Here is a 14,634-nt window from a genome sequence, read left to right as displayed (position 1 = left end):
TAAATGATGTTAACTGTTATCAGTACCAGTGGGAACTCTATGGTTTATATTATTCTTATCCATAATTGTAACTTTTTGGCAACTGTACCTTCCCCCATCTCATCCTTCCCAGAATTGTCATCCAGTGGCAAAAACTTGTTAAGCTTATTAATATTTCCAAGAAATAGAAATTAGAAAGATCTTTTGATGTGATCAAACTTTTTAAAATTGTTTTTTTATGCTAATACTTTGTTGATAAATTCTCTTTTATTGAATTAGTTAAGGAATCAGGCTGAGTAGATTATAGTGACACTATATTACATATGCTGTCAGTATGCTATATATATATATATATATATATATATATACACACACACACATACACACACACACACATACATATACTGTATGCTACAACTTTATTTAGTATTTTTATTCCTGTGTTTCAGTGAGGTTGTTTTCTTATTTTGATCCTTTTTATATTTTATAATCAATGTCATATAAAATGAGTTGGGAAACAACAGTTTATATTTGGAAGTTAGGAATAGTCACTGTCACTGGGATTATTGATCCTGTGCATTTGAAGAAATTGTCTGGTAAAGTTATCTAGTAAGGACTGTTTTTTTTTTTTTTTTTGGCCGCGCTGCGAGCCTTGTAGGATCTTAGTTCACTGACCAGGGATTGAACCTGGGCTCCCGGCAGTGAAAGAAAGCGCCGAGTCCTAACCACTGGACCTGCAGGGAATTCCCCTAGGACTTTTTATCCTTTGTAGTTTTTAATAATTTTCTCTGTTATAGCCAATTATTTTCTCATTTTCTTTTTATGAGTGCATAAGAGTAATATATGATAAAAATCTACCTTTAAAGTCTAAAAGAGTTATTTCAATAAGTGTAAAACCAAAATTTTTATTATTAAGAAAATGTGTCAAAGTTTAGTTGGCGGCATTCTTTCTCAAGCATATAGAATAATTGGACATCTGAATTTATCGCGTTGTAAATTTTATAATTTTGTCAATGTAACGTCCACAGGAGTGACAGGGGGATGTTTTCTTAGGTTCAGCTAAACATTTGCACATTCAGACTGGTAAAACCACCATAGGTCTCACTTGGCAACATTTATTCAGAAGGATATAGGACAGAAGCTATAACTTATCAGTAAGACAGTGGGAGTCCTTACAGCAGTTCATTCTTTCTGAAGTGCTCTTCTCACAGCTTAGGTCTGAAGTGCTCTTCTCACAGCTTAGGTTCAAAGAGATGAGATCCACGTTGTGTGGTGCAGAGAACTCCATGGGCATTGTTTCCAGGGTCTTTCGCCAGGACATGCCTAATTAGGTAACATGTCACCATACTCAGAGAAGTTCAAGAACGTGGCTTCCTACTAAGTGGCTATTGTACTTCCAGTCCAGATGCAATTTACTAATTTGGTAATTTCTGTCATAAGAAATGTTGCCAGGTAACATAGGTGGCATGCTGTTTAATTAGGTTAACAGGGATTAACCCAAGGTTGAATTCTCATACATTGGGAGAACGGGTTTTGCTCATCTTTGGTCCACAGTCATGCATGCTGATTTTTCATTTATGCCTTCTTGTTTTAGTATCATCTTTCAGAAGGTTTTTCTTACTCCAAGATTATTTTTTAAATGTCATTTGTTTTCCTATTGGTTAGAAATGTCACTGTTGTCATAGAGCAGTTATTAGGAGATAGTTCTTCAAATTAACAAATGGTTGTGTATATTAAAAATGTGTACTTTTTAAAGTAATAAAAACCTATTTATAATCTTACGATTGTATATTAGATTCTGTTATTTGTATGCTGAAAATTTATAGGGTCAATTTTTTTCTCAAAGTATTTGTAGTCTGAAAAGCAGTATACTTTTTTCTAAATAGAAGTTTGCCTTATTGAAGGCTGTTGTGCTTATTTAGGTGGCCTTACTCTGAAAACTAACCACTCAGTGTAGTAGAAAGTGGTGAATTAGGGGTTTGAATAATGGGGTTCTGGTTTCAGACCTGCTACTTTACTGACTGCCCCGTTGTGCAAGTCAGCCTCTCTGTGTTTTGTTTTGCTCAAACTGCATGAATAACAATCCCTATCCTGCCTATTTCCGAGTATTGTTGAGGATTAGATGGGATGATGGATATAAAGGCACTTTAAACTGGTAAAGCAGTTTAAATGTAAGGAATTATTGCATCTTAACTTTTCCTCCCTTTCTCTTGTAGGTAGTGTTGGTGCTTCTTTTCAGTGCCAGTCCATCCATCACGACCACATTTGTCATGATGACAGTGACAAGGTGAGGTCCGTGTTGATGTCTACAATGGTGAAAATGCATGCTGCCCTTACATCACTGGATTCACTTGCATAACTCTGGTCGTAGGGGCAGAAGAGTGTGGCTTGGGGGGCACAATGTTGAGATGCAGAGAGCCTTGCTGGTTTGTGTGCCAGCTCACTAGACTGCTCCAGAAAACTTGCAGATAATTCCCAGGAGGTGGGCTGGACTCCTGATAACCCATTTCCTTACCCCCATTCCTGTCTCTGTCACTGCACTTCTTTCCCTGCGCAGCCTGGATGGATTATCTTAATATATGAACAGGTGCTCCCAAAGCTGATAACTATTTCAGCAATTTGTGTCTGTTTCCAATTTGAAATATCTCAGACATTCCGATTTGGTTTGTTTTGTAGTTGATTGTATTATGGCTTATTCTCATGCTTACTTTTTTTTTTTTTTTTTTTTTTTTGGCTGTTTCCAAAGCCCAATTTAAATGTTGAGGAATGACGGTGGAACCTGTCTGATTCATGCAAAAGAAGCCTGCTTTGGGCCTTTTTTATTTTTTAAATCAGGTCCAGACTTTTGGTATTTTGCTTCTGTTCTTTTTATCTCTAAAGAAACTGGTCTTTGGGGGCTTTCCAGTACTCATCAGCACCCTTGATGGCCCAGCCCTTGACATAGATACTAATGTGGGCTTGGTGTTTGGAACCTCTGGCTGCTGATATTGGATGGGCTTAAATTTAGTCTTTTCCATCATCAGTTTCCAGTGGTCTCCCTCCCATTTCCTGTGTCTTGTATGCAGGAATGTATCACTCCCCTGGTAGTTTCTCAGGCAGACCAATCCAAGTGCTGTTTTTCTGTGCTGTTGTAATCAAGATCCTCCTCCCTCATCCTGTTGGAGCTCGATCAAGATGTTGGTTGATCATTGGGATTTTCCAAATGGCCTTTTTGTTCTGTGTTGCTCTCTCTGTCTTTGTGAGCTTTGCTCAGTCAGATTTCAGTCTGTTTACAGAGAGAGTGGTATGATTTTAGTATTCCAGATTCTCTCTTATTATGATAGTAATCCAGAGGCATGGGTTTAACTTTTAACTTCTTTTAGAAGCAAGCCACTGAAAAAGACTTCTAGACTATATAGTTAGCTCCCTAAAATTCAGTATACCACAGATTTTAGACGAGCATTTGAAAATAAGACTGATAGAAAAGGCAAAATCACTTTTGGTCAGTAATATTACAAAGAATTGTGTTACATCATTGTAAAGATGTTTGGGGGTTAAAATTTCTTGCCGCAGCTAGGTATAATATGCCTCTATCCATTGTTCATTTACAGTGGAGAAGCCAGACTATTCTCTGTTCTGTCTCCAGGTTTAGAGTCAAGAGATGAGATTTCTGTCCATTTCTGCCAGATGCTTTTTATCTAATTTAAAATGGTTTTCCTCCTAATTTCTGAATCTTTGTTTGACTCATTTTGTGCTTTTAGGATGGGATCTTTCCTGAAATACATGGGGGGAGGGCAGAGACATTTTAGGGATTTTTGTCACTTGATCAGCAGATCAAAGAACTGTCAGAAACTGCTCTCCTTTCCCGCCTACCATGCATATATTTATGATGGTTTCCCAGAGGGAAATGGAGAGAATGGATTAGGGTCTCTTGACTGTATTTATAATTGATTCAACTGATTCAGTCAGCAAATAATATTTGTTGATAGGCAGCTATGTTTCTTGGCACTTAGGGAATATATCAGGATACAAAACAAAGATTGCTGTTTTTTCATGAGTGTGCAGTCTAACTGGGGGAGGCAGACAAGAAAAATAAACATAAGTTATAAGTTATATAGTATGCTACAATAAGCACAATGGATTAAAGAAACGTACAGCAGAATAAGAGGGATGAGGAACACCAAGAATTGGATGTTACAGATTGCAGCTTTGAATAGGATCATTAGACATCATTCTGGGGAGGAGAGTGGTGGATAGGACAAGAATCAGATCTCTGTGTTTGTAGCAGCTTCTGACTTCTTTCTTTCTATAATAAATGGATATTGGTTTTGCAAAAGCAGCAACAAAACCTGCTGCCTGATATATGCCACTTGGATAGGTATGTGTGTTCTCTCTCTCTCTCTCTCTCAGAATTGAAGGGATTATAGAGCACAGCTAATTCAACCCTCTTTTTAAAATAAACTTGTAAGCTGTGACCCCAGGGAGAAGAGACTTAAGGAGTCACCCTGGAGTGCTGCAGCTAGATCACATCTTCTTTCCCTGATACAAGCCATGTAAAGTAATTGTCTAGCTATTCTGAGCACACTGTCAAAACACATATTGATGCTTTGCTTATTATCCTCACTTAGCTTTCAGGCATGGTCCATTTCTCAGATTTGGGAACAAAAGTTGATTTTTCTTAAATGTTGTCTGAATTTTAACTAATTCATGTGTGATGTGGGTGGAACCAAGGAGAAAAAGGGCCAGTCCATTTGTCGGACCTCCATTCTACAACCTTGGAAGTGGTGGCAAGCCCCCAAATTCCATGGTTTGGCTTGTTTTCCAACTTAAGTTTCTCTGCTGCTATACATCCATCGGCTTGTCACTTACAGTGCCTGAAGGAGCTGTTTCCAGCTCTGAGGTTTACTGTTAACTAATGTGAGTTACATACTCTCATGTTCAGTTTATATTGGGCATAGCAATTCACACAAAGCCCTCCAGCAATATTTTTATATTCATTCACAATGTCATACCCCGTAATTTCCAGGTAGCAAACACTTACTTATTATATATCAATATTTGAGTACCTGCTATGAACTAAGCATTGTTCTAGGCATTGGGGACAGTGTATTGAACAAAACAGACAGGAATCTTTACTCTTATGGAGCTTGCTCTCTGTAAGTGGGTTAGGGAGATGGCAAGACATAAATAAAGATACTGTTAGTTCATTTGTGTTATGAAGAATCATAAATCAGGTAAGGGATATAGGAGTATTCGGAGATTACCTTCTAAACACCCTTTGAAATAGGGGTTGTTTTATCCCCATTTGTAGGTGAGGAATGTGAGACATAGATTAAGTAGTTTCCCCAAGGTTACCCAGTTAGTAAGTAGTAAAACTGGGATTCAAACACAAGATACCTAATTCCAGAGTCTGTACTTGACCATCTGAAGAAATCTGTTCCTAATGTAGTTTTACCCACTCAACTCTGACATGCTCAGGGGAAAATATCTTCAAGTGGAGAAGGCCCTGGAGAATCACAGTGAACCAAGTCACTTGGCAGGTAATCTTTGCCTGTCAGTTTTTTCTTGCCCAGCTCCTTTTGGCCTCCGTTGTGTTTCATGACTATTTGTTACTCCAGGCTTCTCTAACCTGACACCCCTGCCCTGATTCATACTCAGAAATCTGTGCTTCTTTATAAGAAACCTCACATTGTGTGTTGCTGTATTGCACTGATCAAATGTGATGGTTATGTAGAAGCAATTTAAAAGTATAAAGAATAACACAAAAATGTGATTGTGATAGCATATTTATGTTTCACTTAGATATTGAAGTTAACCTAAATCAGCTAATGTCACCTTGGGATTATTAAGTAGTCATCTTCACAGTGAGAACAAGCTTGACATGGGTCTGTCCTGAGAATGAGATAAAACATTGAACAATATGATAAAAGGCGACTATTCCTTCAGGTGAGATGAATTAATTTGTAGCCTCAATGGTACACTCTTCCGTAGTGGCCTGGTAATACTTCTGGGAAGGCTGGCCACTTGAGAGAGGGAAATGGAGAGGTTTTTTTGGTTTTTTTTTTTTTTTTTTTTTTTTTTTTTCTGCGGTACGTGGGCCTCTCACTGTTGTGGCCTCTCCTGTTGCGGAACACAGGCTCCGGACACGCAGGCCCAGCATCCATGGCTCACGGGCCCAGCCACTCCGCGGCATGTGGGATCTTCCCGGACTGGGGCACAAACCTGTGTCCCCTGCATCGGCAGGCGGACTCTCAACCACTGCGCCACCAGGGAAGCCCGAGAGTTCTTTCTAAACTGCATGTGAATGGCTACTCAGAGCAGAAGTCTTTTCTGGACAAAACTTCCTTTTGCTAGCCTTCAGTCCCTTTGTCATGGAAGACGGTACCAATCCGATTTGTGTACAGGTATTCGCACACAGACTGCTTTCAGAAAGATGGGAAATGTGCTACTGGTTTTTCTTCCATGACTATATACTTCCTTTTATCTTAATCTTTTAAGTTTTTAGTTTTTTAAAAAATTACATGTTGATTGTAAAAAGATATGCAGCACTACCTTCAATCCCTCTCCCCAGAAGTAACAGCAATTGGAATTTTAGTATTAACCGGATTTTTTAAAGTTATATTTGTGCAAAATATTTTTCATCTTTGCAAACAGTGGTTTTTAGTATATTCAAAGAGTTGTTCATCTATCTCTACTATCTAATTTTAGAACACTTATCACTCCCCCCCCAAAAAAAACTCTATACCCATTAACAATCACTCCCCATTATTCCTTCCCGCCAGCTCCTGGCAACCACTAATCTTTCTGTCTCTATGGATTTGCCTGTTCTGCACATTTCGTATAAATGGAATCACACAATATGTGGCCGTTTGTGTCTGGCTTCTCTCACTTAGCATGATGATTTCATGGGTTTGTCTATGTTGTAGCATAAATCAGTACTTCATTCCTTTTTATGGGTGAATAATATTCCATTGTGTGGATCTAGCACATTTTGTTTATCAATTCCCCAGTTAGTGGATGTTTGTTTCCATGCTCTGGTTATTGTGAATAACACTGCTGTGAACATTTGCCTGTGAGTGTGTTTTTGTTTTCACATGATTTTAACAATTTGAGGATCCGCCAGACTTTTCCAAAGTGGCTGCACCATTTTGCATTCCAACAAATGCTTGAGGGTTCCAATTTCTTCACATACTTGCCAATACTTTTTTCCTGGTTGTCTTTTATAAATTGATTGATTGATTGATTGATTGATTGCTGCTTTGGTTCTTCGTTGCTGTGTGTGGCTTTCTCTAGTTGCAGTGAGCAGGGGCTACTCTTCGTTGCGGTGCATGGGCTTCTTATTGCGGTGGCTTCTCGTTGCGGAACACGGGCTCTAGGCACGTGGGCTTCAGTAGTTGTGGCACACGGGCTCAGTAGTTGTGGCTCACAGGCTCTAGAGCACAGGCTCAGTAGTTGTGGCTCACAGGCTTAGTTGCTCCGTGGCATGTAGGATCTTCCCGGAGCAGGGCTCAAACCCGTGTCCCCTGCATTAGCCAGTGGATTCTTAACCACTGCGCCACCAGGGAAGCCCCTGGTTGACTTTTAAATTATAGCCACTGTAGTGAGTGTGAAGTGGCGTCTTATTGTGGTTTTAATTTGCATTTCTCTAGTGACTGACTATGCTGAGTATCTTTCTATATGTTTATTGGCCATTCCTAAATCTTCTCTGGTCAGTTAAAAAATGTCAGTTAAAGGTCCTTTTATTGTTCTTGCCCCTTGTGCTTAAAAAATCTCCCTATGCCTCGTATTATTTTATTATTTATTTATTTATTTATTTATTTATTTATTTATTTCTTGCTTGCTTGCTTGCTTGCTTGCTGCATTGGGTCTTCGTTGCTGCACGCGGGCTTTCTCTTGTTGCGGTGAGCGGGGGCTACTCTTCGTCGTGCTTCTCATTGTGGTGGCTTCTCTTTGTTGTGGAGCACAGGCTCTAGGCATGAGGGCTGCAGTAGTTTTGGCTCGCAGGCTCTAGAGCGCAGGCTCAGTAGTTGTGGCACACAGGCTTAGTTGCTCTGCGGCATGTGGGATCTTCCTGGACCAGGGCTCGAACCTGTGTCCCCTGCATTGGCAGTGGATTCTTAACCACTGGACCACCAGGGAAGTCCGTATGCCTCGTATTATATCGTTACATGTGTTCCATTAGGGAAATGTGGGGAAACAGAATATGTCGTAAGTAAACATACCATCTTTCAATAGTTAACACTCTTTTTTTTTTTTAATATAATAGTGTTTATTTTTACTTGTTGACAGTTTGCTTTATTTATTTATTTATTTATTTATTTTTGGCTGTGTTGGGTCTTCGTTTCTGTGCGAGGGCTTTCTCTAGTTGTGGAGAGCGGGGGCCACTCTTCATCGCGGTGCGCGGGCCTCTCACTATCGCGGCCTCTCTTGTTGCGGAGCACAGGCTCCAGACGCGCAAGCTCAGTAATTTTGGCTCACGGGCCCAGTTGCTCCACGGCATGTGGGATCTTCCCAGACCGGGGCATGAACCCGTGTCCCCTGCATCGGCAGGCAGACTCTCAACCACTGCGCCACCAGGGAAGCCCCTCAATAGTTAACACTCTTAACATGCATTTTTTTCTTCAAATTTTTCTTTGCATTCTCTGCATGGTTAAAACAAAACTAAAGCACTGATTATCTATGGCTGTGTAATTAATTATCCTAAAACTCAGTGGTGCAAAGCATATCTTTTGGTATCTTTCATGGTTCTGGGGTTTCCTGTGCTCAGCTAGGTGGGCTCTTGCTTGGAATTTCTCATGCAGTTGCAGTCAGATGGTGGCTAAGGTTGGAGTCATCTCGATGTCTTCCCTCACATGTCTGATGGTTGATGCTGGTTGTCAGCTGGGACTTCAACTGGGGCCCTCAGCCTGAGCACCTATATGTAGCATGGGCTTCCTCACAGTATGGCAGCTTTGATTCTAAGAGTGACTGTCCCAAGAGGACCACACAGGTGCTGTATGGCCTTTTATGACCTAACTTAAGAAGTCACAAAGCTTCACTTCCACCATAGTTACAGGCCTGCCCAAATTCAAGAGGAGGGAGCATCAATCCTACCACTGGGGAGGAATGTCTACATAAGAAGAAGAGAATGAAGGATGGGAGAAAGTATCATGGCCATATTGAAAAATATAATCTGCACATTATATATACATGAAACATCAGTTAAAATGTCTACATAATGTTCCACCATAAGGGTACATGGTAATTTATTTAACTTGTCTTCAATTGTGGAGCTTTAGGTCATTTTTAAAAAATTGTGTGTTTATTCATTCAGCAAATATTTATAAGTGCCTACTATATGCCAGGGATAATTGAGTCACTAGAGTACCATGGTGAAAAGACTGACAAAGAAGGTCCTTGTTCTTTGGGTGCTTATTTTTTGTGGATGGGACAGAAAATGAACTGTATATGTAAACCAGTAAATAATCAGATACTCTTAAGTACTGTGCAAGTAATTGGGCAGTTGGCTACTCTAGATTAGGTGTTAGGGAACGCCTTTAAGAAGGTGACATTTTGGGCTTCCCTGGTGGCGCAGTGGTTGAGAGTCCGCCTGCCGGTGCAGGGGACACGGGTTCGTGCCCCGGTCTGGGAGGATCCCACATGCCGCGGAGCAGCTGGGCCCCGTGAGCCATGGACGCTGAGCCTGCGCATCCGGAGCCTGTGCTCCGCAACGGGAGAGGCCACAACAGTGAGAGGCCCACGTACCGCAAAAAAAAAAAAAAAAAAAAAGAAGGTGACATTTTAAGCTAAGATCTGACAGATGGAAAAGAACAAATCGAGAAAATCTGGGCCATAGGAGAACATGCTAGGGAGAGGAAACATCTAGTGCAAAGGCCATAAGGCTAGAAATTGAAACAAACAGAAGGAAAGCTGATGTGCACAAGCAAGGTGGATGAGGGTGGAAGTGGTGGTATGAGATGAGGTTGAAGGGGTAGGCACAGACTAGATCAAGTGGATCTTGGTAAGCCAGGGAAAGAAGTTTCAATTCTGCGTATTATGGAATGGAAGCCTTTGGAAGGTTTTAAGCAAAGGAGTGATGTTATATTTTTTTAAATGTCCCTTTTCCTATTGTGATAAGAATTTTTAAAAATTGTGGTAAAATCTGCAATATAAAATTTACCATCTTAACCATTTTTAGGTGTACAGTTCAGTAGTGTTAATAAGTACATTCACATCGTACAACCAATCTGTAGAACTCTTTTATGTTGCAAAATGGAAACTATGTCTGTTAAACAATAATTTACTCTCTTCTCCCCCCAACCCTTGGCAGTCGCCCTTCTACTTTCTGTCTCTGAATTTGAGTGCTCTATGTACCTCATACAAGTGAAGTCATATAATAGTTGTCTTCTTGTGACTGACTTAGCATAATGTTGTCAAAGTTCATCCATGTTGTAGCATGCCTCAGAACTTCCTTCCTTTTAAAGGCTGAATAATATTCCATTGTATGTATATAATACATTTTGTTTATTCATCCATGGATGGCCACTTGGGTTGCTTCCATGTTTTGGCTATTGTGAATAATGCCGCTGGAACATAGGTGCACAAATATCTCTTTTAGACCCTTTTAACTCTTTTGGGTATATGCCTAGAAGTGGAATTGCTAGATCATTTCTTTCGTTCTTTTTTTTTTTTTTTCTATTTTTAATGTTTTGAGGAACCACTATTTTGTTTTCCATAGTGACTGCACCATTTTACACTCCCATCAGGAGTGCACAAGGATTCCAGTTTTTCCACATCCTTGTCACCACTTGTTGTTTTCTGTTTTTACTTGTTTTGTTTAATAGTAGCCATCCTAATGAGTGTGAGGTAGTATCTCATTGTGGTTTTGATTTGCATTTCCCTCCTGACTAGTGATGTTGAACATATTTTCATGTGCTTACTGGACATTTGTACATCTCTGGAGAAGTGTCTATTTCAGTGCTTTGCCCATTTTATAGTCAGGTTTTGGATTTTGTTTGGTTGTAGTTCTTTATATATTCTGGATATTAACCTCTTATCAGATATGATTTGGAAATATTTTCTATTCCGTAGGTTGCCTTTTCACTCTGTTGCACGGATGTTTTCGTTTTGATGTAATCCAATTTATCTATTTTTTTCTCTTGTTGCCTGTGAGTTTCAGAATGAGATCTTCCTTATATATGTCCTAAGATTATGATTGTTTTTCTTTTGTTAGAAATAAGGAAAAGGGACTTCCCTGGTGGTCTAGTTGGTTAAGACTCCGTGCTTCCAATGCAGGGGGCATGGGTTCGATCCCTCGTCAGGGAACTAAGATCTCGCATGCTGCTCGGTGCGGCCAAAAAAAAAAAAAAAGAAAAGAAAAGAAAAAAGAAATAAGGAAAAGACAGAAAATCTGACAAGAAATCCATAACTACTAAAGAAATCTAATTCAAAGTTCAGATAGCTAACCAGCAAATTCTACCAAACATTTAAAGGAGGCATAACACCAATCTTATAGAAACTCTTGTAGAGAATAGAAAAAGAGAGAATACTCTGTGATTCATTTTCTGAGGCTAGCATAATATCTGTAACAAAACTTGATAAGGACATTACAAAAAATGGAAAATAACAGCTACTCTCACTTAAGAACACAGATGTAAAAATTCTAAGCAAAATATTAGCAAACCAAATCCAACAATATATAAAAAGAGTAGTGCAATATGACATGATTTTATTAGGAATGTAAAATTGGTTTAACCTTCAAAAAACAATCAAGGTAATTCACCCAGTAACAGAAAATCCATGATTATCTCATATACAGAAAATTTTAATGAAATTAAATATCCATTTTATGATAAACTTTTAACAAATTTGAAATAAAAAAGAACTCCCTTGATTTGCTAAAGGAAGCTACAAAAAACCTACGGCCAACATCATACTTAATGGTGAAATGTTGGAAGCTTTCCAGTTTTTTTTTTTTTTTTTCTTCTGTACGTGGGCCTCTCACTGTTGTGGCCTCTCCCGTTGCGGAGCACAGGCTCCGGACGCACAGGCTCAGCGGCCATGGCTCACGGGCCCAGCCGCTCCGCGGCATGTGGGATCTTCCCAGACTGGAGCACGAACCTGTGTCCCCTGCATCGGCAGGCAGACTCTCAACCACTGCGCCACCAGGGAAGCCCAGCTTTCCAGTTTTGGAATAAGATGAAGATGCATGCTCTCACTGTATCTATTTAGCATTGTACTGGAGGTCCTAGCAAGTGCAGACAAGAGGAAAACACGTTGGAAAGAAAGAAATTGAATAGTCATTTTCTGCCAACAGGACTGTATATGTAGAAAACTGGAAAAAAATGAACAAAACTATTAGAATTAATAATTATATATAAAACCTAGAATAGACATCTAGAACAAATGTGCAGGACCTCTACAGAAAATTGTGAAGCATTATTGAAAAAATCAACAACTCGGGTTGATAGAAGGGTTCATCTTACTTACAGGTTGAAGATTCAATATTGTAAAGTTATCAATACCACCTAATTTATCTCTGGATCCCATGCTGCCCAATAAAAAAATCTCAGCGTCATTCCCATGTGTTAGACTGGTAGGGCACCAGGGTAGACAATCCCAGTGACCAGATACACTTGAAGGAACTGCAATATTTTCCTGTTTGGTAAGCAACTTATTGGTATATTTTTATTTTAGCAGTTGAGGGGACTTAAATGACTTAGGTACCCCAGGAAGAAGTTTTTAGTAGGCATTCACAGTTTTCATTTCTGTCATGAAAACGAATTTTAAAGGGCAGTCTTGGAGTCAGAATTCTCAAAAGTTCTTGCTACAAGCAACTACTTTTCGCACAAGTGCTGTACTGTCCCCTAGCCACATGTGACTATTTAAACAATCCTGGTTAATGCATTAGTTGCACTAGCCCCATTTCAGGTGCTCGCTCAGTAGCCATATGTATGTAGCTAATGGCTACCTTTTGGATGCTGCAGATGTTGAACATTTCCATCATTGCAGAAAGATCCATTGGACACCTCTCCAACAAGGCTTCCCACCTTTTTGGACCGACACCAAGTAGAATTTTAGGTGGACTGGGGTTGAGCCACTGCTCTGGTATAATTTACTTCCTGCCACATTAGGTGGTCAGTGGCCCACCTTAAAACGTAACCCACTCATCAGGTGTTTATTAGCAGGGTACCAGATTTTCTGGTTAAGAAAATCAACTAGAAAAGAAATTGCAGTACAAATTTCCAACGATTCAACCTTGAGGTGTGGGACCATTGTTTACATGTAGACAGACTTCTTAGGTGAAGCCTTCAGATCCCAGTTAACTAAGATCTCAGCCATTTGAGAAGGGTTCTCAAAGAGTGCCTGACAAAGGATTGGCTGAAGCCCAGGGGGAATTCACATAAGCTTAAGGGTTAGGAACCCTGGAGGACTGTAATAGATATTTGCTGCTGAAATTCAGCACTTGAGGAACCTGACTCTTAGGATTGGACAGCTTCCAAATGGTAATTTCCCTCCCTGTTCCCAATTTTTGTCTCTATTTCCCCCTCTCATTACCTAGCCCATGCCCAAGTAAACAAGAAAAGCTGTTTCAGGGTGGTCTGTATTATGTAAGGAAGCTTGTATAGCTGAGATTCTGTTGGAAGATCTGTAATGCTAGGTGAATCCACAGCAGTAAAGGGGGTATTGTGGGGGATCCAGATGTTAGAAGTGGATTACATTGGTTGCACCTAAAGGTGTGGTTGGGATTTATGACACTGTACTGTGAAAGGGGGGGGGAACCTTAAAAGTTTGGATATAATCATCTCCAAATTGGCTGCTTTGGAAGACTAGTGGAGAGGGCTTTGGGAGAAGAGTCAGCTAGATAACTGGGCTACATAATGGGGGTGTGGGGCTGGGGGAGGGAACTTGTTCATGGGGGCCTGTTATCTCATTCTAGCCTCTCTTTGTCCAGGAGTTGTAAAAACCTGTGATGTTATTGCTGGAACTTTGAATTCAGCAGTTGCTAAGCACCTGCTGTTGTATTTCAGGCTGTAGGTTTAGACCTTAGGGTTACAGAGTCAAAACAGGTCACCCAGTGTGATATGGGAGACAGATGTTCACAAATAATTACCTTTTCGTGTTATTCATATCAATGCATAGAGGTTCAGAGGGTCCTGGAACATCATTTTAGTCTGGTTCCCTAATTTTCTACAGGAGGCAGCTGAGGCCCACAGCAGGAAGGAGACTGGTTTAAGTAATGCCAAAAGAACCAGAACCTGGGCTTTTTGATGATTGGACTGAAATATGATCACTATCCTTGAAGACATAATATAATTCCTATCTGCTTAAAACCCACTTCTTCGATACTGTCCCCTTGACTGCCCTCTTTTCCTCTGATACCATTTAAACTATTTTGTCCTTGTATTTATTGCGCTTTTATGGAAGATCTTACTTACTCTTTTAGATCTCGAACGTGATTAGGACAGGCACCATGCCAGCTTCGGTCTTCGTACCTATCTCATTTCCTGTCCTCAGCACAATATGAATAACTGTTTAATTGAGCCTTACAGTAGGACAAGTTGGGTTTGAACCTGCCTCTCCATTGAGACACCTTGGCCAAAGACACCTTGGCCAAATCACCTCTCTCTACGTCAATAAAAATTCCTAACATTTGGGCCACATGAATACATACTATATTGGGAATTTGAGTGAGGT

At 40.1% G+C, this 14,634-nt stretch overlaps 1 protein-coding gene across 3 annotated transcripts in view; it reads left to right on the top strand.

Moving 5' to 3' along the window:
• Positions 1-14,634, top strand: part of RNF38 (ring finger protein 38) — a 129,070-nt gene that overhangs the window by 54,106 nt on the left and 60,330 nt on the right. For all 3 annotated transcript variants that reach the window (XM_081236154.1, XM_081236155.1, XM_081236158.1), the window contains exon 2: positions 2,196-2,266. In XM_081236154.1, the coding sequence (XP_081092280.1) occupies positions 2,196-2,266 (71 nt within the window). The remainder of the gene's footprint in view (positions 1-2,195; positions 2,267-14,634) is intronic.

The sequence above is a fragment of the Mesoplodon bidens genome, assembly GCF_964165515.1.
Source record: "Mesoplodon bidens genome assembly, chromosome: 6".
Lineage (NCBI taxonomy): Eukaryota > Metazoa > Chordata > Mammalia > Artiodactyla > Ziphiidae > Mesoplodon > Mesoplodon bidens.
Note: the sequence above shows the minus strand (reverse complement) of the source record. Positions and strands in the feature narration are given on the sequence as shown.